The sequence below is a fragment of the Schistosoma mansoni genome, chromosome 2, assembly GCF_000237925.1.
Source record: "Schistosoma mansoni strain Puerto Rico chromosome 2, complete genome".
NCBI lineage: Eukaryota > Metazoa > Platyhelminthes > Trematoda > Strigeidida > Schistosomatidae > Schistosoma > Schistosoma mansoni.
The window spans coordinates 20,412,099-20,439,539 of record NC_031496.1 but is presented as its reverse complement, the minus strand read 5'-3'; the positions used below and the strand labels follow the sequence as shown (position 1 = coordinate 20,439,539).

Sequence of the window (27,441 nt, the reverse complement as noted above, 5' to 3'; positions counted from 1 at the left end):
TTTCTGCTCTCACGTCACGCTATCTCTAGGTTATTGTCATATTAGTAAATGTAATTTTAGAAAATTTAAACGCCCTTTTTACTAACTTTTATCTAATAACAAATGATTAATATATTTAAAAAAATTGTAAAAACTTTCTGTTTGGTGATAGTATGTCATATCAACAAAAAAGGGCAGAACAATTGACTGTACCACTGAAATTTGACTTCATGATTTGTGAAATAAATCTTGTTTTTATCGATCAATAAGTGGACTTTGAAAAAAATTCAATGCTCTGTTACTGACTTTGTTTCAACCTCCTGCGCGGAACATGCTTTAGTCCAATTTATATTACGCTAACACGGGAAATGACAGGTATCTACCTCAAACAATGAACGAAAGGTTGCACAGTCATTTATGGATCGATGGAAGTTAGATATTAACACCGTGGGATACCGGCTCAGTGGTTTAGGGGTTAAGTGTTCGCACGCGAGACAGAAGATTCTGGGTTTGGAGTCTCACGTACAAGAACGTATGTCCGCACTGTTAGGAAGTCTCATACTAGGGTGAAAAGGCCTTCCAGAGCTTCCAAGTTTTCAATGGTGGTCTGACATTGGTCCGTTCATGATATCAATATAAACTCAACAACCCATACTAATAGTAATTTTATCTATGATAACTTTATAAAAACGGAAAAAATCATTTTGATCTCTTGAAAACCTTTAAGAAAAAATTACCACTTTTGCTTTGTTTCTTAAATTCTGTTCAAATGAGCACAATTAATATTTCTTCCGGAATTTTTGTCATTATTTTGTTCATTAAAGTATTCATGTATGGGATATACATGACTTAACAACAATCAATAAATGTCGGTCGCATTATTACCATAGTCGAGGTATTTGGTCAGTGGATTGTTTACCGGAACAATGGCGACAGAATAATGATAACAATGATATTAATAATATTAATAATACGATTCCATTAAATCATTTACCATCTTGGTGGTCAAATGATATGTTTGTTACATGTTCTGATGATGGAACTATTCGATTTTGGAATCTTCTTGCAAATTGTCAGTCGACAACAAATAGTCTTACTGATAATGGAATTAGATTGTCAACAAGTGTTCCAGCTAATTCAGAATTTATAGGATCTACAACGTTCGAATGTACAGAAGTGAGTGATTGTATGAATGTTTAAATGTTTTTTTTTAGCTAAAAAATACCATTTAATTTCTTTTCTAACCGAATAAAAAAGTGTTCATGATGTTTTTCAAAATTTTTTTTATCTATAGTGGTGATAATAACTAATCTGGTCAATCTTTTTCCAGTCCAGAACAATAATAGGTCAACACATTTACTGAAGTTATATTTTAGCAGAAATTACAACAGTTCATATAGGTCATATAAATGAATTTCAATATTCATCTGATAGTTTTGAAGTAAAGTTTTTTTTCACAATGCAAATCACCAGTCGGTCTAAGCTAGAACACCATTCAAAATCTGAGAGCACTGGAAAGACGTTTCGTCCCAGTATTGTGTTATGTGCTACTGATGTCGATAGATATAAGTAGTATGCATCATCAATCGAAAGTGAAATACCTGGAGGCAAAAGGCTAAGTTCAAAGAAAATGGAACGAGAACAAAGAATAATTGGTGTGGAAACGAAAGAACAATGAAGTCTGAAATAATTGATCGACATTTTGCAAATGAAGCAAAGGAGTTCAAAGAGTTTGAATAAATAGTTTAAAAGGTTAATAAAAGAAACATTAGAATATATATTTTATTTCGAAAAATTAGCTACCAGCTAATTGTTTTACACATTTTTATCGATTATTGTTACAGTTATAGGGTTTGCATGACTTGTATCTATTTATGTCACATTATATAATATTGGTATTAATCCCCCAATCAATATCAACTTTCGTGACTTTAATCATGAACGGTAAATACAAAGAAGAAATAACTAAGTGTTATAATTTGTATTTTCCCACTGTTTTTTGATTATTCAGTAATAGATTTATTTATTTTCTGTTACTAAAATAAATTTTTATCGAGATGCTTCAATACGTTTTCAAAGGTAATAAATAGTGATCATGTCTCAGTTTGTAAAGCTGGATGATTTGGGTTTGAATTCCACAGGGAGCATCGATTTCCTAACGATTTCAGGTACACTTTGTAGACGATTACTAACTAGCACTGAATCGGTGTCTAAGGGTTCTTATCAACTATTTCCAATGATCTCATTTTTCGATATACTGTCTACTGTTACAAGTTCTTGGTGTTTTAAATGGTGTCTATGATGATAAAGAGTTTATAGAGATTTATACAAAGCAAGAATGACATTGTTTACGGAATATAACTAATTCATTGTAATTCATTGCTTTCTCTTCAACCACATAGAAATTAATTGGTTTGATTATTTCTGATCGTTAACATAGTGTTGGAAAACCAATCGTTAATCGACGCTAAATAAATTGTGTGTAATATGAAGGAAATTAAGAGTTCAAGTTTTGATAAGAGTGTAGGGTGCTTTTTGTAATTACTCAAGGTAATAATTCTAAAGTTGATGTGTGGGCGAGAATGTCAATGATTGGTTGTCTCGATGAGTCAGACATTAGAGGGGATGACAGGTGTTATGTGTTATATATATATTTCCCTATCCTTATTATGTATTGACTTATTGAGACTTATTGACTGTTCCATGTGTCGGGTTTTGGTGTGAAATATATTGACGTTATAGTCAGGCTAATATTGTGTTCTTGATCTGAGTTCTGTTGAAGTCCTGTAGAATAGACACTGGGTGGAAATCTAGTGTAGATATTCGTCTAAGATAAATTAACGTCCCACATACGTGTAAGAAGTAAAAGGACTGTTATAACCAGAAACCCCTAAAGTTATAACCAGCATCCTCTCCCTCTCACTCTACGTTTATAACAATTGGCGACGGCATACATGCGTTTATAACAAAAGTATTCACGCAATTTCATTACGTAATGTTAAGATCTTTTGAAAATTAAATAAGAAAAAGAAAGTATGTGAATTTTGCTCAAAATAGTAAAACAGTGACAAACGAAGCTGATAAACCCTTTAAATGCAAACATTCATAGACACGTGGTCATCAGAACAGCCTGATTAAACCTGCTCACTTCTTCATGTAACGATACAAACTGCCATAAGATCTACCTGTAAAGTTCTAAACCTTCCTTAATTAATTCAATTTATTGTTTAGGGAATAAATGGTCATTGTTTTACTATTTGTTTTAGCAACTTGCTGGCATTATATACACCGATCCAAGTCTAAAATATCTATGTACTAGTGATCGTTCTTCAAGTAAGTTTCACATATGAATCTAAATTTGTGTTTCTTGTATTTAAAACTAGGCTACGTGGTTTTGTTTAATAATTGTTCAGTGATTCAATTTAGTAATTTGTTGGAGATTGAGACAGTGTATCTTAGAAAATGAAATACGTATTTCATCATAGTGAATATATATTTGATTGCTTCCAAATCTATCTTATAATAACATATCATTTCGGTCCAGTATAAGGTTATTCGCTTCCCTAATAGCTCAGAGATAACACCTCAAACTCTGAAGCTGGGTGACGCTGATTCGAATTCCATATGGACCGTCTGTCGCCTCAAGTTTACGGGTACACTTTGTCGACAAGTATCAAATAACAGTGGCTAAGTTCATGGTTTTCTTCCAACAACCTTCAACCGTTTGATATTATAAAAAACTAGACAACTGTTTCATTCTAGTTCGACCTTTCTTGTTATATTAAACTTAATCAAGTCTTACGATTAGCTCTAACTTCAAACTACTGAATAGGGAATTCACTTATTTACACTTTTAACTTAATCAGATTGCTTTATAGTTCGATTTACATCCCATTTCATAAGTGATTTATTTTTCCACTTCCTGACTCTGAAAAAGTATATCTTCATTTTAATGAAGTTAGGAAATATAGGTCATTGGATATCCCTTACTTTCTATTATTATTCTATACTTTCTAAAAGCATTTACTAAGAGCTTATGACATTGATTGAATGCTTACTTCAATTGCATATACACATATATGATAGATGATCTAATCGTATTCAGTTTTAGTTAAAAACGATTTTTATTCAACGTTGCTGCTGTCCGATAAATCTCTTGCGTTTGTTAACATCTCTTGTACAGAAAAAGTTACATAAAAGCATTAACATTTGTACATTTGTTTTGGTCGTTTTAATCTTCCCGTTGATATTTAAGACCGTAATTGATCAGTCTCTTTTTGCATATGTGCATCCTATGCGGTTTGTCTCGATATTGTCATTAAGTCATAAGCATCATGAGCAGAGATGGATGATGGCTAGGAGTGGAATCCAGGACACACATTCCGTCCTATTTGGTTACTCGTTAACTTTGGGGTTCAGGGACGTTCAGCCGGAGAATCTCAGTTAGGACGAAACGCGCATCCTCAATTCCATTGCTAACCAACATTCATCTCTTTTTATATTAAGATTCATAGTTTGTAATATTTTCAACAAAATACTCGGCAGCGTATAGACCATGCATATCCTTTTATTACTGTTATGTAAACTATTCGAAAGGAAAATAATCGAAAAAGGCTTTTTTTCTAAATGTCTTTAAAATAGGTTTGGATTATATTTTGTGTAAAGTAAACACTGTTTCAGTTATTATTTATTGAATCTCAACTTACTACATGCTATTCGACAAATAGATTTTGAAACATTCTTAGTATAAAAGTATCTCTCTGCAGATTTGAGATGATTGTTTTTCTTTTTTTCCGAATAAGGTGGTTTTCGTTGAAGTTAGTTGTATAATCAACTTATTGTAAACAATTTTTTGCTCTAGTGACAGTTTGCTATTTTATAAAGTTTTTTCAGTGTATCAGTGAAATTTTTTAGCCATATGGATAAAATTTTTGCGCAATCCTTTGTAAATCGTATCGAAGGATATTGGTTTAAAATTTAAGGAAAAAATACCCATGCATATAATCGTCGTGTATACTTGGGTTTTTCTGAAAGTCTTGTTTTATTTTCTGTTAATCAAAGCACCCAAGAATAGTTTCCTATAGTAGTTTATGTCTACCTTCTTTTTCTTTAAAATTCAGAATCCTCGATTGCTTATAAGTTGTAAAATATTAATTAGCTTTAAGAATAATTTCTTCAAGTTTCCATTAACAGCTATTATCTAGTTATAATATCAGGCGAATTGGAAATTATGTCATTGATTACTCACCGATGGCATTAGTTATGACAGTCGCAGTATATCAGTATTTAGTTGAATTTTGAACTATATAAACGGTTAGATACCTGCTTACTGGTCTTACGGTATTGTCACACTTGGCTTTGTAATTGTCTCAAAGTTACTTACACTAATGGCAATGAAATTCCCAGGTCCCATTACATATGGTTTTTTATTAAGGACACTAGCGTGTAGTCGGTCCTGATGAATATTAGGAACACTTGCTTCGACTGCTCAAGGTAATATGTAGTTTCAGTAGGTAAGGTGTATCTCTAGTCTTGTAAGCCTGTTTGACGTAATTTTGTTTAAGATGTAAAGTGAATGAATTGAATCTTTTGTTACGACAACTTGCTCGTCTATTGCTAGTTTCGTCCCAGAGACAGATAATCTTGACTATTTTCCCTTTTGTTTGTGTTTTTTCTCCCTTCCTTTCTCTCTACTTAATCACTCACTCATCCACCCATACACCTGTTCCATTTTTTATAATCCTCCAGTTGAAATTACCTTGTCTAAATTAGAAGGTAAATCAAATAAATATTTATGCATATATATGTGTGAAATTTTATTTACGTATACATACTTCTGTGTGTATGTTTGTATGTGTAAAAATGTATCCCTATGTACATCGATTTGTTTTACTTTTGCAATCTCATTTCATTTTGCATGATATTGAGCTAATTTATATTTTCATCGCTTTTTTTCCAAAGCATGTCTGATATATATATCTGGCTAACTCATCACCATGGTCATTTGCACATATGCATTGATTGGAATGTCAAGTTAATGAGACATTGACTACCTTTGTTTTTGTATTCATTTGATATCATTTTTAGGTTGAGGTACTTACTCGTAGGGAAACTTGTGACTTCCTATTTTCTTGCGATTCATCAGATGAATATCTGTATAGATACTTCCATTTGAATATCACCCTTTTTTCACACTGACATCGAAACCTCAATTTAGTTATTATCTCTGATGGATATCATCAACTTAATAACCGTTAATAATCAAAGATCACTGAGCACTTTTATTTCGTCTTATTAATCTTAGGGTATCAAAACGATGTGATCCACAGTCCTTTATATTTAAATCATACGACAAAGTGTTTGTTAATATCAATTATAAGCGTTTTGTGGATAGATTAAATCAATCAAGAATTTGATCGCCCAATATATCAATCGTCAGAATATAGGATCAAGTAAAGCAAAAAAAACTGGTGCATTCAGCAAAAAAATGTGAAATAGAATCAAAGAAACGATCAAGGTTTAAAAATCTAGGACAAAATAAAAGTGATTTCAAGTTGAACCAAAAGATGACCATAGTACACATTAATACAAAGACTTAGAGGAATAACGTTATGTGCAATGTGAAATAAAAAAACGGTCTCTTTGACCACACACATGGTGGGATTATCTGACAGGAGGAGACACACATACTTGCAAAAAGATTCTACACGGGCGTCCACGAAAACACCCTGGTCACTTTCAGTTATGCCCCCTAGCTAACTTGCCGATATCATTGGAGGGTGTAGGACTTACCATAGTATGCATGTATAGTCCCTTGATGCTAGGGTGTCAAAAGATATTCAAATGCAAAGAAATCGTGTTTCCCATATTCAACAAATCTGATTCAACAGTCTCTCCCAATCTCACGAACTAAATTTTCAAACCCGTGTCGTTGTACCCCATCACCAACTTAAAGAGTATGATTACCAAGTAGGAAAGTTGTGTAACGCTTTATCATCCTAGCGTACTACTACAATGCATCTCTACGTACAATATTCATTGGGTAATCTTAACATCAACATTACCAGTAAAATCAACTGAGTTACTAACCACTGTATAAAGTAGTCCATAATATTTAAAATTTTATACAAATTTATGCATAAAGTGATGTGAAGTTCCTTTCCATACCAAACAATGAATAAATATACTTGTTTCACCACAGTCATCAACTCAATACTACTTTAACCCTCAAATTATTTTTTTTCGCTTGTCCTTCCCTGTCAAGATAGATTGGATGAGTGTACTCAATTTGACAATACGTTCTCATCGATCTAAGTGTTGACATTGTCAGATTGATTATCATCATCCTCATATACTTTATGAAATAGACTTTGAATTTCATCCGTAAAGCAGAATCCAATATGAGTTTGTATATCTTAAAGTCCAATCACTACTCATAGTATTTACAAAAGATCCAGTTGTTTGATACCACAGCTATATTCAGCTAGTCGGACGATATGTCGAATTCCATAGAAAGTTTGGTCGTGAAATGCATCTAGCTTGGAATATAGTTAACTCAGTGATGTTCTTCAATTTAACCTAAATTGGTTTTATATTTCAACAATAAATGGCACAAAAAGATTTTAGCCACACTTCCATTTAGTTTGACTAGATCACACTTATAATCACTTCTGATACAATCAAAGTGTAGTATGTATATTTCGACACCATAGTTAACCGCGAGATTAATTTCTGAATGGTATAGACTTTTGTTATTCACATCTGTCACGACTTTGAAGCTTTCTGCATTTTGTAGCACGTCACACAGTTATCTTGACTTTTGTTCTAATTCATTACGCGATCAGTTTCATCGAAACCTTCAGGTAAATTGCTCAATACACAGCTCTTACTCATAACTACATCCAAACCAATAGATTTATGAATATGTAAATGATCAGGATAGCATGAACCGTCCTTTTGTAATGGTGGGTCTTCTTAACATTTGTGTAAGTCATTAATCGATAGCATCAATATACACATAACACAAACGTTAAGTTTTTTATAATGTATGCAGTTGCGAAACTGAACCATTCCCTAACAAATATTCCAGATAATTTAACAGTACCAAAGCGGTCATGCCTAGTACCAATTAATTCCCGTAGGCTATTTTCTTAGTTCAGTTATAATGCGGAGATAACCCTCGAATCAACAATCTTATTAACACAGCCTGAGTGAAGTTCACATTAAAGTAAGTTGATTTTTCTCTTATTTCTTTACTTCACAAGTTTTCCTTTCGTAGTCAAGTTTATCTTCAATTTAAGTTGCTACCATACTATATAACTTACTTATTCTAGCTGATTTTTTTCACATTCCATTTGTCTTCTTATCCACCTGTTTTCCATTAATCTCTATTAATTATGATGCGTAACTAAACTGGGACTGACGAAACTTTATCAATAAAGCTATCGAACTACAGTCAATTTTATTACCAAGTCTAATATCATTCAATGTAAAAGTATCGAAAGGAGTCTTGCTTGAGCAAGCATAAAGTTTTCCTTAAATTCCATCTTTATGTGGTCTGTTTTGGTTGTAATTAACTTCCTTTTAGTTATCTCAGTTTTGAAAACAAATCCTTCACCATTATTACTGTACCATCTCTGTGTTTCATTCTCATTGTCATCAAGTATCAGTGTTTGTTTGTTTGTGTACATTTCAACTAACATTTAAACATTTGCACATATCCATACTTTTATCAGATTTATGGTTGGCCATTCCCATAAATCTCCACGTTTTGAATTTGGGGTTAACAGTAGTGTTCGGTTTCTCCTTAAAAAATTATATGAATCATCAATTTATTTATATTCATGTGTGTGCATTTGGGTACTGATTCATGGGTGTTTGTCACTAACCTTATCTATCTTGTTTTACAGTTAAAATGATACAAACTCTCTGTAGCTAAAATGTATTCTGTTATGCGAACAACTATAAAGTATGAATAATTACATGTGAGCGAGAGGGAAAGATAGAAAAATGAGACTTAACTGGCCAAAAACTAAAATACTTTATTGTAGTGTGAATCGTTCAACTCATTGAAATTCACTGATTAAAAAAAACAATTTATTTGTACCTATGGTTCTGTTAGATGATTTAAAGTTCTTGTGTTCAATCTCATATAGCAGATCTACAATGAAATACTCACTAATTTTTCCTAATTCTTTGCTAGGTGATCATGAGAAACAGTTGTTTTTGACTATTATGATACGCATATTTGACTGTCACCGATTTTTATTATCCTACAATCTCTTTGAGTCATCTGAAAGACTTTAATATGAAATCTTGACGTTTATACTTTAAAAAAACTTTACTTTTATCACAGCATTGACGTTTATCTTATAAAAGACCTACGCCACACAAGTGTTCCTAAAAATCTTCGCATCAGAATACATTTATCTCTTTAAAAGCCAACAAGAATATTGATTTTATGAATTACTGATAATTTATATTAGATAAGTAAACATTCTTAACTAAGAATAATTTTCTTTGAAACTTACAACCGTAATTTTCACTTTGTTCAAGGAGACAGATGATGTGGAAGAAGAGAATATACATATTATGAATTTGGATTTATCATTTGTTTTGTCTTTCTCAATTTAGATTATAAACAACTGTATTTAAACTAACTTTGATTTACTGCTCACCAACAGTTTCGTTTTATATTTCAAAAGTCCGTTTGATGCAGTAAATTTGTTATAATCGCCATCTTTAACACATTAAGATTCGTTCTGTGGTTGATGTGAGAAAGTGTTTTTCTTGAAAAATCTAAAGACAACTAGTCATCAACTATTACTGTCAGCTCCTTACAGAATTGAAATTTAGGATGTTTTAATTAGGCTCCCTATTATAAATCAAACAGTTTTCGAAAATATTCAAACTGTAGTCATTTCCCGTAAATCATTACACTCGTTGCTTTATTGTCAACGTTGTTGAATTTTTATGCCACCAATTGCAATCAATAGTCAAATTGTATGATAGTCCTTGAAGTTACATTAGCTGTGAATCTAGTGTTGTATTAAATCTAAAGTAGTTTTTTTTTCAAAAAGTCGTAAAATATGACGAGGAGTTTGTTCATAATTCTTTGCTTTCCATTCGTTACATAGCAGTCATTAATTGACTGAAATCATCGATGATTCTCGCATACTACTTACCTAAATTAAACATTCTTTATTTCTCATAATCATTATTAACTTTAAAGTGTGATTCTACCTTCGCTTTTTCGTTACTTTGGATTCCTCTTTTCATAGCATGGTTTAACACAATCTTTCACCTTATAACATGTGGAATGTAGTGTTATCATACTAATGAATATTTCGGGTTGAAAGTATATAAATATGTATGTGTATATATTATAATTATAAAGTCTATATTCTACTCATTGAATTTATTTGCATGTCCTCTCTTCGATAGCTTTTGTGAAGGTCTGTGTACTTTTGATTTTTCATATTTTGTTCTATGACTACTTATACGAAAAAAGTATTACATTGGAGATTCTAGAAATTAAATAAAGTATTGTTCCAGTTTGAGTTTGGTCTTCTCAGGTTTACCATTTTCTGAGATCGATTAGCCTGCGTTGAAGTTGTGAATGACATAGATCTTGTGCTTAGTAGTATTTTTCAAAGTGGTGGGCTGGGACCTAGCAATCATTACACTGGACTCCGCAGCTTTATGTTAATATCCCAATGATTGATCACAGATAGTTGATAGTGGGGCATAGATGACATTAAGGTATTTTTCATACAGAATTGTGTTGGGGTACACTTATTGGCTATTTTCCTACGTTGTTGCTGACTGACTGACTGACTATTTTCCAACCAATCAGTGCTAGTGGATACTTGGAGAAGACTCCAGAATCGTATGTGAAAATTATAAATATACTAACGTTTTTCTTATTGCAATTCCCACTTCCATCCAACTTTGTTATTTGGAATATGATTACGTTCCCGTTCAGTTGTGTTCTGATTTGCGGACTTATCGAGTGAATTGGTGTCCAAGAATACTAAGAAATAGGAATAGCTGGGTGATAGTAAGAGAATTTTTAACAATAGTCAAAACGTTTGCATAATAGCATAGTTCACTGAATCAAAAATACCTGAATTATCTTTGTAATAAAAACATTTGAGCATGTACATAACTACACACAAACATACAATATTGCACTAAGTTAATATTTTCAGTTACACACTTATGTAAAGAGTCATGACCTAAGGGTAGATACAGCTGTTTAATTTCCTAATGTTTTCAATGTTCTTGCAAACAAAACCAGTCTATCATAAATGTATAATTAGAAGTTAGTTATTTCTGAAAACTTTTTTCGCAAATAATATTCGTGATTAAATATTTCTATATTGACTATCTTTAAAAAAAAGATAATTTTGAAGTATGTCAATTTCTTTACTTCATGATTGTCTCTGAGTGGTAGTTACCATGGTCCCGTTTATTTACTCAACTTTTTGGCACAGTGTTTGTATGTAAACTAATAACACAATATCTAACTGCATTCAAACTAAAGTAGGCCAAGATAAGTTTAAACTTGAAACTTGCTAGTTGAAACATTGCTCAATTAGTTACTATTTAACAATTCATATATTTGAAATAAATTCACTTGATAAAGACAGTGAAAAGAAAATCTCTTATTGCTTTTCTTTCTTAGGTGGGATAGGCCTGTTAGGTGGACCAGGTTTTGTACCTGGTACAAATGATCTGGGACAGATTGATTCTGCACTTCAATCACCTGCATCACCATCACGTCCATCAATCAGTGAACATTTTCAGTTGATTTCTAGTTTAACGTCTTCATCTAATACTGTTGGTTCTTGTAATACTACTACTACTAATAGTAGTAGCAGTACTACTGCTACTACCACTATCGGATCAACTGGTGTTCGTACCATTTGTATTAGTCCTGATGGTCGTCATTTAGCAGCTGGTGATCGTGATGGGAGTCTACGGTACGTGTGATATAATGGTGATATTTTTAGCTTTTCTATTTGGTTATTGTGATTAATTTTCTAGGAGTGTTTCATAATTTATATTAGTTATTTTAATCCTACCGTTGATCTAATGAACTTCAAGTGTCAGTCGCTTTTGAAGTATGTGCGTTCTGTGCGGATCGCCTTGATATTTTCGTTACGTCACAAGTATTGAAAGGAGTGTTAGATAGTGGTTAGCTGTAAGATACAGGACGCACTTTTCGTTCTATTTGTGACTCGTCGAGCGAGTGTATCTTCGTGCCAGTGTTGATTTTCACACCGATACTCAGATACTGTGCTTGTGAATTAATAGTGTTGTTGAGGATTCAATCAGATTTAGGTTTGTGGCTTTGGAATTTTCACATGAAGTTCGATTGCTTTCTTGTGTACTATGGTAAATAATTCAACATGTAAAGGATCATTTATCATGTCAAAACTATTTAATCAGTGTAATTTTATTTTTACAATGATAAATTGTTATATAACTAGACACTTTTCCGAATGTCTAATAAGTCGTTGAGAATTGTCAGTATAGTTTTACCGATGCAGAAATGTACGAGTTGCCGGATATTTTATTCGAAATAACTAAAGCTTCACCGGGTTTAGTTGCTGGTAGTATATAAAAAAAGATTAATTGACTTTGGATTTCACTGTTTTCGTTTATTTTTTCTCGTTTGTTACTCTTATTCTTCTTTACTTGCTACTAATATATGTTTAAGCGTCTGTTTGTATACGTATAATTCTTTTGTTAAACAGATGAAAACTAGTTTATAGTCATCCACCTCTTAAACATTTTACTGTAATTTGTGTAGACTTTACAAAAATGTTTTTTTAGAATATTCTTTTCGTACTAATCCATCATTTTGAAAAAGGAAAAAAAATCTAAAAATTTTATGTGAGACAAGCAATCCCTTATATATGTATTGGGTCTATTTTGTTCTTATTATGCCTGTTCCTTTTGTTCGTATATAACTGAAAAGATTGTCGATAGTTGTACGTTGACATACTTACATAATGTTAGATGGTCGGAGGTGGTTGGCAGAGAGCCGTTGACCTAGGTTTCTTGCTAGCTGACACTTATCGACAAGGTTTCTTATTTATTTATTTATTTAAACACATATATATTGGTACAAAAGGGCACCAGATACATATGCGCCACACAAAATAATGAAAGTAGGAAGAGAAGGGATGAAAAGATAAGGCGGACTGAAATGTACAACCAGAAGACTCTTTCAGTTAAGAAAGTTAGAACCACTCTTTATGTAGAAAGTAAAAGAAGGTTGCAGCAGGATCGCCACTGGCTTCTATTCTGAGCCATATCTGATAACGTCTCTAGCCACTGTGTTGTACCATCTCTCGGACCCCAGCAAGGGAGTCGTGAAGGACCAACAGAAACTAGCCCTTTGCAGCTTTCTTTCATGCCACGACATCATGTCATACACCGACCTCCTCTCCGCTTTTTCCAACCAGTCCCAGAGTCGGCAAATAATGCACGACGTGGAAGTCTCTGGGACGACATCCGTAAAACATGTCCAAGCCACCGGAGTCGGTCACGAAGGCGCCAAAGATGGCCCAGATTGGCATAAGCCGCTCTGGCTTTCATTATACGTGCATCAATCTCATCACTCACGCCACCACCAGCACTTATGTAGCTACCTAGATACACGAACTTCTCAACTACTTCAATCTGCTCACCATCCAGGGTGAGTACAGGATGAGAATCCTGCCAGTCTTGTAGGAGTACCTTGCACTTGGAGGGTGCAAAGCACATGCCATACCTGCGGACACTGATTGCCAACTGATTAAGTGCGGATTGCATGCCTTGGGCATTATCGCACAGTAAGACAATATCATCCGCATACTCGAGGTCGAGAAGTCGTTCTCCAGGCAACATATCCACACCGCCATTACTTACATCCATCAGAGCTGTTTCTAGGATGTCGTTGATGGCAAAGTTGAAGAGGAATGGTGAGATTGGGCAACCCTGCCTAACCCCACTGCTCGAATGGAACAAGGGAGAAAAGTGGTTGTATGCCCTCACTCTGCCTGAGGTGTTCGTATACAGGGCCTTTAAGATGTTCATGAACTTCTCAGGCACACCCTTCTTCAATAGACAATCCCAGAGAACAGTCCTGTCCAACGAATCGAAGGCAGCCCTGATATCAAGAAACACTACGATTGTTGGCCTGCGATAAGTATGACGGTGTTCTAACATTTGGCGGAGGGTGAAGATGTGATCAATGCATCCTCGACCAGAACGAAAACCAGCCTGCTCCTCGCGAGTCAATCGTTCTCGGGTTTTAAACAGCCTACGAAGAATGATAGAAGCCAATAGTTTTGACGCAATCGGAAGTAGACTTATCCCCCGATAGTTATTACAGGAACAACGTGAACCCTTTTTAAAGATAGGGACGACTATCGACTCATTCCATGATGTTGGAACACTTTCTTGCTCCCAAACCTTTGCAAACAACACCGTCAGTTCCATAGCCAGAAAGTCACCACCATCTTTAAAAAGAGCCGGAGGTAAGTCATCTGGGCCAGGTGATTTGTAGCGCTTGAAGAGTTGGAGTTCCTTGCAGACTTCCGCCTCGTTTAGTGGATCAGTCGTCACCCGCCATGGGGGGCAGGACAAACTGGTTGATGTTGCCGGAGCAGCAGGCCAGTTGAACTGCCCTTCGAAAAATTCCGCCCATCGTCCAAGACGTTGAGATGTTAGTGATTAGCATCCCATCATCCTCGTAGATTGTTTCACTCACACCAGACTTCTTGCTGCCAGTGGCTCGGATGAGTTGGAAGAGCTTCCGGCAGTTACCAGATGCAGCTGCTGCTTCCATCTCATTAGCACGCTTCGACCACCAGGCTTCTCGGTCCTTACGCAAGCTTTGCCCGATTTCATTACGTAACAGCCTTCGTTTGTGGTCAAACTCACGGTCACCTGGAGTAGACCGACGGGCTTCCATCAGTTGTAAGGAGCCAGAAGAAACCCAGTGCTTGTAAGCGGGACGTTTCGCGAAGCCGCAAGCGGCTTTACTCGCCATTTTCATGGCGTCGTGAAGATGCAACCAATGCTCATCTATACTTTTCGGTGGGATGGTAGCTAGCCTAGAAGCTAGCTCCGCTCGATACTTACTTGCAACAGAAGTTGCAGCCAGTTTACTAACATCGATCCGTTGATGGCGGTTAATCCTTCGGCCACTGAAAAGTAAGGTGAGATTGGCGCAGACCAGGGCATGATCAGACTCCAGATAGGTACTCCAAAAGGAGCGGCAGTCCTGTACACAACCACGCCAGCGGTAGCTGATCGCGATGTGATCAATCTGAGTCCAGGCTTGAGATGCAGAGGGAGGACGCCAGGTGGCACACCGGCGATGACTGTGCCGGAAGTTAGTGCTGGCCAGAAACAGGTTGTGGTCTGTGCACAGTTGCAGCAAACGGTCCCCGTTATCTGTCCTGCGACCAACAAGTCCCCATCGGCCACCTAGACGACTCTCTTCTGTGCCTAGACGCCCGACCTGTGCATTCAAGTCTCCGGCTAGTACTACAATATCTGTCGAACGCGCTTTCTGGAGAAGAACTGTTAACTGATGGTAAAACTCATCCTTGATTGCATCCGGGCTGCAATCTGTCGGTGCATAGGTGGAGATGACGAAAAGACACCGTTTCTCACGCCGATTTCTTCTCACTTTGATGGAACTTTCTAATCTAACAGCACATAACCGACTGTTAATGGGGATCCAATCGATTAGTGCTGCCTCAGCCCTAGCGCTTAGTGCGACACTAACGCCAGCAAGACCAGACGAAGATGCCACAGGGTCCCCGGATAAGCGCACGTGGAACAAGCTTTTCAAGGCGACAGATGGAGAGCGGATTTGTAGTACTTCACTAGAGTCTTGAATACGGGTCTCGGATAGACAACAAACGTCAACATTAAGACCTTCCAAAGACATAGCCAGCCCTATCTGTTGTCCGATCTGCATTAGTGTGCGAACGTTGAAGGAAGCCAGCTTGAACGGCGTACGTGGTTTCAGAAAGACTGCTTCAGTATTCATAATCGGTGGAAGCATTCACTTTCAACCAGACAGTGACTGGAGATCGTTTAGATAGGACAGAGTTTCCACCATGGGTGGGCTACTGCATAAGTTGGAAAGGAAGGATACACAATTTGGGAATAAAGGGAGTGAAAAAGCGACATAGTAAATAATAATAATAATAATAATAATGGTAATAATAATAATAGTGTAAATTGTCTTGCTTCTAATATGAGCGAGAATAGTATCGTCAATAGAATTCATCATTTCATTTATTTGTGTGTGGGCTGTGATAGTGCCCGGGTGCCCAAACCGAAGCAGGTGGTTTTCTTAGGGGGCCACACTCCGAACCTTTGACCTAAAGGTCTGATCCACAAGGCAGTGGAGCATCGTGAGGAGATGCAGTCCCATGGTAGCCGGTGACCAACAATAGGTTCATTCGCCATTCGTTCCATCAGGATACTGGAGCCCATGTGCACCATTGGTTTGGAATCAGGGTTTTCCAACTCCCCTAGGTGGACCCTCCGTGTCCACCAACCCGGTTAAAGCGCCGGGCATTCACTTTTCGTCCTCTCACTTTCGTAAACAACACTGGTGCCACGAGAAGGCAGTGAGTAGGACTTCCCTGTCAGAGGCTATATATTCGCTGGCCATGTGAGAGCATTTCGAGAGGGAGAGTGGACTCTCCCCACTCTCGTCCGTACCAGGGCATTTGTGGGCACAAGGTTTCTTACGAGACTTTAACCCAGTATGTTGAGCTTCCCATTCGTAGGTGTTACCATTGAACTATTCGGATTGTGATTGCTTTATTTATTTAAAAACATGAGCAATTGGTACAAGGAGGCGCCACATATATATACGCCATACTTTATCATTCGATTTGTGTGAGGGCTGTAATACTTCCCGGGAGCTTAAACCAAGAATGTGGTTTTTTAGGAGGCCAGTGCTCGAGCCCTCGACATACAGGTCTAATCCACAAGGCAATAGAGGGATGTTAGGAGATGCAGTCTCATGGTAGCAGTTAACCAACAATTGGCTTATATGCCATTTGCTTCCTCAGCATCATGTAACCTATGCGCACCACTGATTTCGAATCAGGGTTCTTCAACTCCCCTAGGTGGATCCTCCATACCCACCAACTCAGTTAAAGCGCCGAAAATCCACTCAATTTCTTCAACAAAACCTCTGTTGTGAGAAGGCAGTGAGCAGGACTTCCCTGGCAGTTTTGTATACTCATGGCCATGTGAGAGAACATTTTTGAGGGGTAGAGTGTACTTTCCCCACACTCATTTATACCAGGGTATTTTGGAAGGGGGTTGTGACTGACCGCCTGTGGTATGTTTTTCATGGTTTCTCTCTCTGTCTAGTTGTTATAAGTATAATTTTCTGGTGAACATCGCGAATATATTCAACTAATTGGCATCCATCATTGGATATTTGTATGAGCAACTCTCTGTTTCAGAATACTCTTTATCTGCTCGATTTTACAAACTATCAGCATCAGTAAAATTAATAGAATATAAAAGAAATTTAAAAATCACTGTCGTTTTGTTCGATATGGACGTTCGATGAAGCTAATGTAATCACAACATCTCGAAATGTGTTTCATTAGGAATTAATAAAACTAATAATAAATATTTGAAAATTTCTTATTGTTTCCAAAATCATTGTCCTAGGCATAAAATATCAGCCCATTGTATTAATAAATTATTTGAATCTCTTAGATAATTTTAGATAATCGGTTAAGTAATATCCGTTAACTGAAATTAAGTAAGAAACACATGAATTCTATTAACGTAAGCTATAGGACGGACTGTCATTTAGTTATTATTATTTATAGAATAGGTCTAAAATATCAATACTCACCATAAATCAAATGTTTTCGAAGAAAATTTACAACTTTAATACATTTATAAGTGCTTGGGTCAGTTTTAAACTTAACTGTTTGTTAGGATCTACTTTTTCTCACTTCAGTATACTTTCATGTTATATATTTTAATTACTGAAATAAAAATTTAGTAATGCAAGTTAATACAAAATAATTTCATTCAATTAATGGTATTGTCAATATTCTCTGGACTCAACAATCAATCTTATTATATGAATTTGGAACTCTTGCTCTAGCATTAGCTAAAGATTCGTTTCAGGGCTTCCCAAATATGTATCTTGTTCTGTAATAGATATTTTATATTCTTCACAAAGACAGGACCAGTGATAGAAAATAAATGTTGCACCGATAATAACTTTAACCTCTTATTTTAGGTACCATCAGTGGTCTCAGTTAATCTTTGTTGTTACTCATGATAATCACTTAGCCACAATCTACACTTGTCCAAATGAGATTCAGGCACAAGTGACTCAAGCCTTATCGAAACAGTCACACACTACATGATATAACTTGTATAAATATATTTCTTTACGTTGTTGGGGTCCACCTTACTTTGGACATAAAAGAGGACTTTGAAGTAACGTTTTAAATGTATGCGTAGAATGTCGGTTCTTTTGTGAAACTGTTTGATGCATAATAACGTAATTTAACTCCTGTGATTATCATCTAATATGTGAAATATTACTTTATTCAGCTACTTGGGTTTTAAAGCTGTGATTTGAAAAAGGCTTTTGATTAAAACATAGTTACTTACATACATACCTTTTTGCTTACACTTGTTATCCCTCGTGAATGAACGTAGGTCTCCCATCAGTATTCTCCGTCCAACTCTGTCCTGGAAAACTCTTTCCAGTTGCTATTCATCCTTTTCATGTACGCTTCCAATTTCCGACGTAGTGCGTTCTTTGGTCTTTCTCTTGAGCATTCCATGTTAACGCTTATCTTGTGATACAGTGTATTTCCTATCCACTTCCAACGTCTTTTTCTAATTTCTTCTTCATCTGGAAACTTGTTTGTTCTCTCTCACAGTAGGATGTTTCTGATGGTATCCGACCAATAGATATTGAGTATGTTGTGTAGATAGTTGTTTACAAATACTTGTACCTTTATGATGATGGTCGTAATAGTTCTTCAAGTTTCAGCTCCGTACAATAGAATTGTGTTGACGTTCGTATTGAAGATTCTCACTTTGATGTTGGTTGGCAGAAAGTTGTTTTTAGTTCCATATGTTTATCGACTGTAGGAATGCTGTCGTAGCTTTGCCAATCCTTACCATTTACATCTGCATTAGATCCTCATTGTTCATCGATGATGTTACCCAGATACGTAAATTTTCCATTTCTTCCAGAGTTTCGCCATCAAGCGTTATTGAGTTGGTGTTCTCCGTGTTGCATTTGAGCATCTTGGTTTTTCCTTTGTGTATGTTGAGGCCTAATTCTTTAGAAACTGCTGCTTCACTGGCTGTCTCAGTTTACATTTGTTGGTGTAAATGGGATAGAAGAGCTAAGTCTTTTGCGAAATTCATATCGTCTAGTTGCATCAAAGCTGTTCATTGTATTCCATGTTTTCTCTGAGATGTAGAGATCATTATAATCCAGTCAACCTTCTACTTTTTCACTCTTGATTTGTCTGACGGCAATGCTGATTCCTTCGATCATTGGTGGAGTAGTAGCTATTAGAAGGTCAGTGTGTGCTGCTTCGATGTCCGGTGGGTTCAGTGTGGATGGTCTATTCAAGAGTTCTGCGAAGTGCTCTACGTACCTATTCCTCTGTTCTTGAATCTCAGTGATCTACTGGCCGTATTTATCTTTGAGTGGTCACTCTGGTTCACAATATTTTTCCGCAAGCTTCTACGTTGTGTCATATTTCCTTCTCTCGTAGCTTTTTCCACTGCCCTTGCTAGATCTCCGAATTTTTTATGCTTGTCGTCTCTGATGCTCCTCTTCGATTTCTTATTTACTACTATGTATTCGCTCTGCGCCTTGGCTGTCTCTACTCCTGTTCGACATATTAAAGCATAGTATTTGATCTTTTTTAATTGATTTTTCCTCTTATAGAAGGATGAGTCTGGATTAGATGTACATTGGTGTATCTATGTCACGGAATTTTATTAAAGGTGAATATTTAGTTACCATATCTTCTTCAATTCCTGAAGGCTGATTTGTTTTTTCGCAGTTTTTTTTCTAAGTTACAAGTTATCTGTCTTACAATTTCATCCAACAACTACAAAACCTCGAATAGCCCTAAGTCCCCTACTTATCATGCTCAAGGCATGTAAGAAATGTATTTGAATCTTTAACTTACCGAACTGGATTTCATTCTCCTAAAGTCATACAATACTTTGTAATTCGTATAATCTTTTATGAAATTCAATTCCGAAAAATTTGATTTGAAAGAGTGGTTATTATAACCAGTATTTACACAGTTAAATCTTTGCTTTTTAATCTACATTTAACGTGTTCACGTTTAATTCGAAAAGTTTTTAAACTTTGGTTTTCTGAATAAGGCTACTTACCTGTTAGTTATGGAAACTATAAATAATTTAAAATTTTCTCTCCGTCTTCTAGATTTTTGAGTGATCTGTCAACTTTTTCTGATTTTAAGGTCTAGGTCAAACAGTCTTCTTCACGTGCACCTAAAACCTCATACTTTGATGGGGGATTCTCGCTGTTGTAGAAGTGAGTTTGAAAAAATCTAGGGTCCGCCAAAACAAGACATGAGATGAGTCTGTGAAGTAATTGAGCAATATTCGTAAATACAGAATAGTAGGTTGAGGTCTGCGCGATAACTGAGATCAGTGGTTGGCGATTTAGAATCATTCACAATGAGTCAGATACATTCACTTGTTATTCTCCTGTCGATTTTTAATTCAGGTGTTTCTTCAAACATACCTTTTTATTCTGTGTTTTCAAGTCATTCTCATTATCACTCGTAATACATTATTACTTCGGTTATCTTGATACTCATTCATCTAAATTCGTTGGAATGCGCCAACCTACGGTCAACCAATATATATTCCAGGCTCCATATTGATTATGACTGACCGTCTTTCTACACAAACCTATGTACATAATTAATAAAGTTATGCCTGAATGAACATATAATTGTAGTACTTACATATATATCTTCTATTTATTAACCGTTATTAATTTTACTGTATAAATAAGTCATATGATACTTGAATTAAAGAGGTTTCCAAACTTAAAATAAATACTGTTACTATTACTATTAATTAACCTATTAATCGATTCATAAAGTTTTATATATATATATATATGTATAATGTTTTTTTAGAGTTTACTCTTTGGAGACATTGAAATTATGTTATCAAATACCTGCTCATGACAATGAAATTCTATCGTTGAATTTCTTTCAATCATATTCAGGTAAGTTATCATTTTGAGTTATTTTCTTTTCTAAATTGTTTTGTATTTACCAAAATAATACTATTCTCTTGAACATGTTGTTCCATTTTGTTTTCCCTTAATATTCAATTTGATTCTCAATAAGATTTGAAAGTTTTGTGCATACTTATTTATCAGTTAGTTATTTAGCTACCACGCATTCATCCTATTATTTTTCATAGTGATACTTTATTATTAATTAAGGTTATCTATCATCAGTATGACTAGTTGTTAAGGATGCTAGATCTTCAGAAACCACCACGTAAACGTCCCGTGTTTTAAATTTTATCTTGGAAATTTGAGTTCCTCATTTTCGCGCCAAAAACCACTTTTACCTTCAGTTTGTATTTGCCATTTGAAAAGACCTCACGTGTCATTGGTTCGTTTCCTCTTTTTGTATGCTATTTCGGGTGTTTTCCTAGGACATTTTTGTACTAAATATACACATGGGTCGTTTGCTTCTTAGTTTGTGCTTCCGACTGCTTATGGAATATATGTTCCCTTGGGGAGGGTTTCTGGGACTCAGTGGAATAATTTATCTTGTCTTTTGTCTTGCTGACTCTTGTTCCATTCGCCAGTTTAGGTGATATCGTAATCTCTTCAAATGTAACACTAGTTCACAAAAATAAACAATATTTCACTTTTCAATAGTAAAGTGACTTATTTGTTCTGTAGATGGACTTCTGCAGTTACATAGTATTTGAAAAACCAGTAATAAATAATTACTTTCAGCTAAACTTAGCCTTTCATTACTGTTGACCTACTGTATATGATAAAATCAATAGTGAATGAATTACCTGTTTTAGACCATTCCATTGTTAATTCTTTCCTTTCCTATTGTGTACATGCTTTGATATTACTGTGTAGTTTTTTTTCTCTCCCAATCGTCCTTTCTTTTTTTTAGTACCTCAACTTTTATTGTTATGCTCTGCATCACGTGATCGTATGATTCATATATTTGATCCGAATAAAGAATATTCTCGTGTACAAACAATATCTGATCACTCAGGTGCTATATTTTCTGCAAAAATTATTGAAACAGATGATGGTGAAATTCGTTTAATCTCTTGTGGTATGGATAAATCATTATTATTTAGAATACTTGAAGTAAGTATACATATATATTCATGCATTCTGGCGGTAAAATGTAACTACATTGTAATGTCTAAATACAGCCAATTTGAGTGTGTTTTTTTCTAACTGTTGATAATACATTTCTATTGTATAGTGAATTCGATTATAAACTTATAATTGAATTTAGAAAAAGATTTGAAGTAGATAGGGCTATAGCTTTAGTATTCTATGCAGTAGAAAAAAACCCGTTTATTTCTTCTGAGTAACTGAAAATGGGATATTTCATATTTTATGAAATAATAGTAAAATGATGTAATTTACTTTCCAAGTGCCTATTTATCTAATCTACATTGAGTTATATCTTTGTTGTATTATATAGATTTATATTGCTTCTCAATCAATAAATTCAATGTACAGGTGGAAAAAAATTCGAACTGTGTTCTTCACTTCATCCATTCTGTATGTGTTACGAAATTTTAATTAATATACACTAAGTGTACGGTAAAAAAGGAACAACTAAATGGATCTTTTTAGTGAATAACATAATTTTAACTGAATATTTAATGTCTTGTGATTACAATATAGTTACAATTAATGTGAAATGGTAAAATATATCACATAGTTGATTATGAAAGTAGTATTATCAAGAATATATATTTATTGTTATGATTTTGTGTCCGGCTTTTATCAGGTGAATTATCCACTAATCGAAATACGACTTTTCCAATCTTAACAATGTGACAAATCAATGACGTTCAACTGGTATGAGCAGTCTGGCGTTCTTATTAGTCCCTTATTCGCTTAGCCTTTCAATTGAGTCCAGAACACCAATTACAGCTTCTGCTATGCGAATCATTTATTTCAAGCATACTGGGTTTATATACCAGACAGACAGACCGCATTACACCATAAAATAGAAAATAATATTTGTACAAGATCAAGCCGAATGTGGCTGTGGACGTGGGAAACAGTAATCAATAAACTGAGTATAATTTAGGAACAGTAATTCGTATAATATTAATCCAGAGGTCAAAATGAAGCTTGTATTAAGATGAATATAGATATACACAATCTAATTACTCAATAGTTAAACAATAAGAATATATATAGAATAACAGTCCATTATTAGGTCCTGGAAGTTAACTGTACTTACGTCTTCATTAGGATATAACATTTATTATTTGATCTTTTATTTATTTTGAACTTTTTTCCTAAATTAAAGCCTGATGAATCCGGTCAAACAGCACATTTTGCACTTGAACATCATTTAGTTGGACGTCATTCTCAATTAGACGCTGCTATTACACCAATGTTACCTAGTTCAATAGAAAATCGAATAAATTCCACGAATCGAAAACGTTATTTAGCCGTTGCATGTCAAGATAGAAGGTTACGAATTTATAATGTTATCACTGCACGTCCTATACGATGTTATCGTGGAAGTTATACTGAAGATGGTTTTCTAGTTCGTTGTTCAATTGACCCAACTGGATCACTTATTGCAACTTCAGGTAAATTTTTCAAGGGCATGTCCGTTCAAACTAACTTTTTTCACCCCAGGATTTTTTGGTAAATATATTGTTTCAAATGTTTGTGTTTGGCGAAACGAAAAAGATCATCTTAACTTTCTGTGATAAACAGTTTTTGATGATAATCATATTTATTTCACAAGAAATGAGGTTTTAAATTGTTAGTTTGAGCCTAAAATATTATTCTCTTTCTCATTTAACAATAATGGATCGTTACAGCAGCTGAAAACTTTTGTACATATTAAAATTTAAACTTTCACTCTCCAATTTTGTAGTGATAGAGTTTAAAAAAATTTGTTTTTCAAAGGATACGATCCTTGGGTGTTACTTTAACTATTTTCAGTTACCTGCTGACGAATAAATTTTACTAGTTTGGATCAGTGGTGATAAATATTTAGCTGGTTTTATTTCGGTATTATAATATCAGATTAATTCATGAAATGTTTGTGGTAATACTCAAAGCTGATCATATTTCAAGATGGAGTTAACAGTTTGTTTACAAATCCGAAGGTTCTCAAGTTCTACATTAGGGAACCTCATGTATTTGTAGTACAAGAAAGACTGTTCATTACTTGTTCGGTTCCTATTACTTTTTTTCTTGGGGTGTATTCATAGTGAAAAAAACCTATGCTTTCAAATAAATCATCGCTAACTAAAACTTATCTTCAAACTATACGATGCCCACACAAAATGTACTTAGTTTTGATAATATTCGTGTAAAAGGGTGATTGGTTTTTTAAATGAATTTTTCAAGGTTCAAATAAGAAACGTTGATTGTTATTGTCAGACAAATTGAGAATGATACAATAAATTCACATCATTAGACTCTAGTCATGGTATATTATTGATTGACTGTCTATGCATACAATAGTAATAGTTCGGATACTAATTAGGTTTATCACACTAACGGAAGACCTTGAGTTCCATTTCATATGATTTCGATGGAATATACTGTCATGGATTCTTGAACTAAATTGAATCATTCACCAAGTACCAGTTTCGAAGGTTATAAAACTGCCTGGTTGCCCGAACCGAAATAGGTAGACAGGAGTTCAAACATGGGTCTTAGTAACCAAAAATCGAACGCTTTGGACATTAAACCATCACCGTTATCGAGCTATAATGAAATAGCCATGCAGTGTTCTGGCAATATTCATTAACCTAACTAACATCAGCTCATGATTCAAACATGTATGTTTGTTCGTTAACTGTGGTCATTTTTCAAAAGTGATGTTGTATTTATAATCATTTTCCCTTACATATATTTGATCAACATAATTATTGATTGCATCTTACTTCCACTTAATTTTATTATTATTTAAATTATAGGTTCAGATAAACAGTTGAATATATTTCATTTACTCACGGGTGAATCAATCGCTACATTATACGGTCATTCAGAAATGTGTTTAGGCTTAAAATTTCTGCCTAATTTACGTTATTTAATATCGGTTAGCGCTGATAGTTGTATATTTGTTTGGCGTTTATCAACAAATTTAGCACAATATTTACATGAACGTATCACTACATCATGTATGTTGAAAAATATATTGGGCAATTCCATTAGTTATCCTCAATTAGATGGAATTCCATTAGAAATGACGAATACAAGACTAAAAAGTGGTAGAGAAGATAGTCATGGTTTGTTAAATATTAATTGTTCCGATTATTCTCATATTCTTAATGATGATAATGTTGATGTTGACACTAAACGAAATATGACATCTCGAAAATATACTAGTAAACACAACAACAGTAATAATAATGATGACGGTGTTCTAAATGATTGTAACAGTATGTTATACAACAGTGAAATGAATGAATATGAGAATGATGTTGACGATGATAATGATCTCGATAATTATGGTGATGATGATGATGATGAGGTAACATCATTTAGTCAAACAATGCCTCCATCTGAATGGAATGAATCACTCGCAGAATATGATAAAATTGAGAACTTGGATGATGATGATGATGATGAGAATGCCGATGATGATAATCATGGGGAAGATAATGAATTTGACGCGTTTCCTTTAGACGATGTATTATCAGTTAATGTTACAAATCCTGTTACTTTTCAAATGAATCATTTGATGAATAAGCGTATTGTAATGAAACATAAATCTGTTGTCGAGTAAGTAATTTTTCATAACTTTCTTTGATTATCATTTTTTCAAAGGAATTATTATTTTGGATCTCTTCTATTGTATTATTTTCCGTGTAGGATAAAGTGCTTTTTGATTGGCTCGATACTAAGAATCCGTCAAATTACTAGTTTTGTGATCTAAAAGTAACTTTACAAACTGATATCGTATCTTGTTTTGGCAGCTTCAGATTTTTAGCGATTCATTTCTATCCTAATCCTAATAACTCACAAGTTTAGATGTCCGTTAAATACGCGAACAGCAAGTCAACTCACTAGTTCCCTGTGTAACTAATATACCATCTCTACTCAATACTCTATGCTTAACTTCTTCAGTAATCACTTTATAATCATACTACTTCCTTCATCAGTATTTAAAAAAAAAAATACTTATATTGGTTTACTGGTTAACCACTTGACTGTTAACTATGAGGTCACAATTTTCCAGTCTCATTCCAACTAATCCAGTTAAGGCAACAAAGAGAGAAAGTATCACTAGGATTCACGCAAAAAGATTGTTCGTCAAAGACGATCATTTTATTAATGGTAACTAATTAACTTAATTTTGAACAAATCAACAACGCTAATTTATAAGTTTTAATAATTAAATAAAATCATACTTTTTCCCGTTGCTTAATATTTAACCAGTAGTTTTTTAAATTGATCTTGTGAATCTAATAAGGAAGTTTTAACCATTGACACATATATGATTTCCTGTCACAATAGGTTGAAGGTTCAAATTCAGTACCTCCCCCCTTGTTTATCAATGATGCTGCCCAAGCATGTAAAACTTTCCACTTCTCTCAGAACTTCTTCACCAAGTGTGATTTAGTCGGTACTCTTTGTGTTGTATATTATGAATTTGTTTTTTCCCTTTTGTATGTTCATTTTATTTTACTTCGTTAAAATATTTCATCTTTTTGTTTCTTTTTCTTACATTGCTGTAGCAATAATAATAAGAATATTTTGTCTGCCAATCACTTGATTAAATCTCAAGTTTCCTCTTCCACTACTACTACTAATTGTAGTGTTGGTAGTAGTGCAGCTACAAATTCCGTCAATCAAAATAGTAATGACAATGATATTAATGGCAGTAGTAGTAATCGTAATGCGGGAAAGAAGCCGGAATTCTATTTTAGTGTTAGCGCACTTCCAGCTTGGGCACGTAGAAAGGTAATATAAATGGTGTTTATGATGATAATTTTTTTGAATTATAATCAATATTTATCGTCTAGGTACTGAGGTTTTATGGACATACTTTTAGAGACAATGCAAGTTTTAACAAAAGAATCTAGATCAATATTCTATGTATCATGTTACGAAAACAATTGATCTCGGATTCGAGTTTTTCAACTCTGTGTATCCGTTAATCTGATGCAGTCGCT

At 34.5% G+C, this 27,441-nt stretch overlaps 1 protein-coding gene across 1 annotated transcript in view; it reads left to right on the top strand.

Annotated features, from left to right (window-relative positions):
• Positions 1 to 27,441, top strand: part of Smp_147240 (putative wd40 protein) — a gene marked incomplete at its 3' end in the record, with an annotated part of 92,536 nt that overhangs the window by 42,935 nt on the left and 22,160 nt on the right. Inside the window, exons 9-18 of the mRNA XM_018796033.1 lie at positions 804 to 1,155; positions 3,246 to 3,312; positions 5,728 to 5,754; positions 11,666 to 11,963; positions 21,198 to 21,289; positions 22,212 to 22,414; positions 23,604 to 23,892; positions 25,246 to 25,551; positions 25,951 to 26,047; positions 27,004 to 27,229. Coding sequence (XP_018650286.1) covers positions 804 to 1,155; positions 3,246 to 3,312; positions 5,728 to 5,754; positions 11,666 to 11,963; positions 21,198 to 21,289; positions 22,212 to 22,414; positions 23,604 to 23,892; positions 25,246 to 25,551; positions 25,951 to 26,047; positions 27,004 to 27,229 — 1,957 coding nt within the window. The remainder of the gene's footprint in view (positions 1 to 803; positions 1,156 to 3,245; positions 3,313 to 5,727; positions 5,755 to 11,665; positions 11,964 to 21,197; positions 21,290 to 22,211; positions 22,415 to 23,603; positions 23,893 to 25,245; positions 25,552 to 25,950; positions 26,048 to 27,003; positions 27,230 to 27,441) is intronic.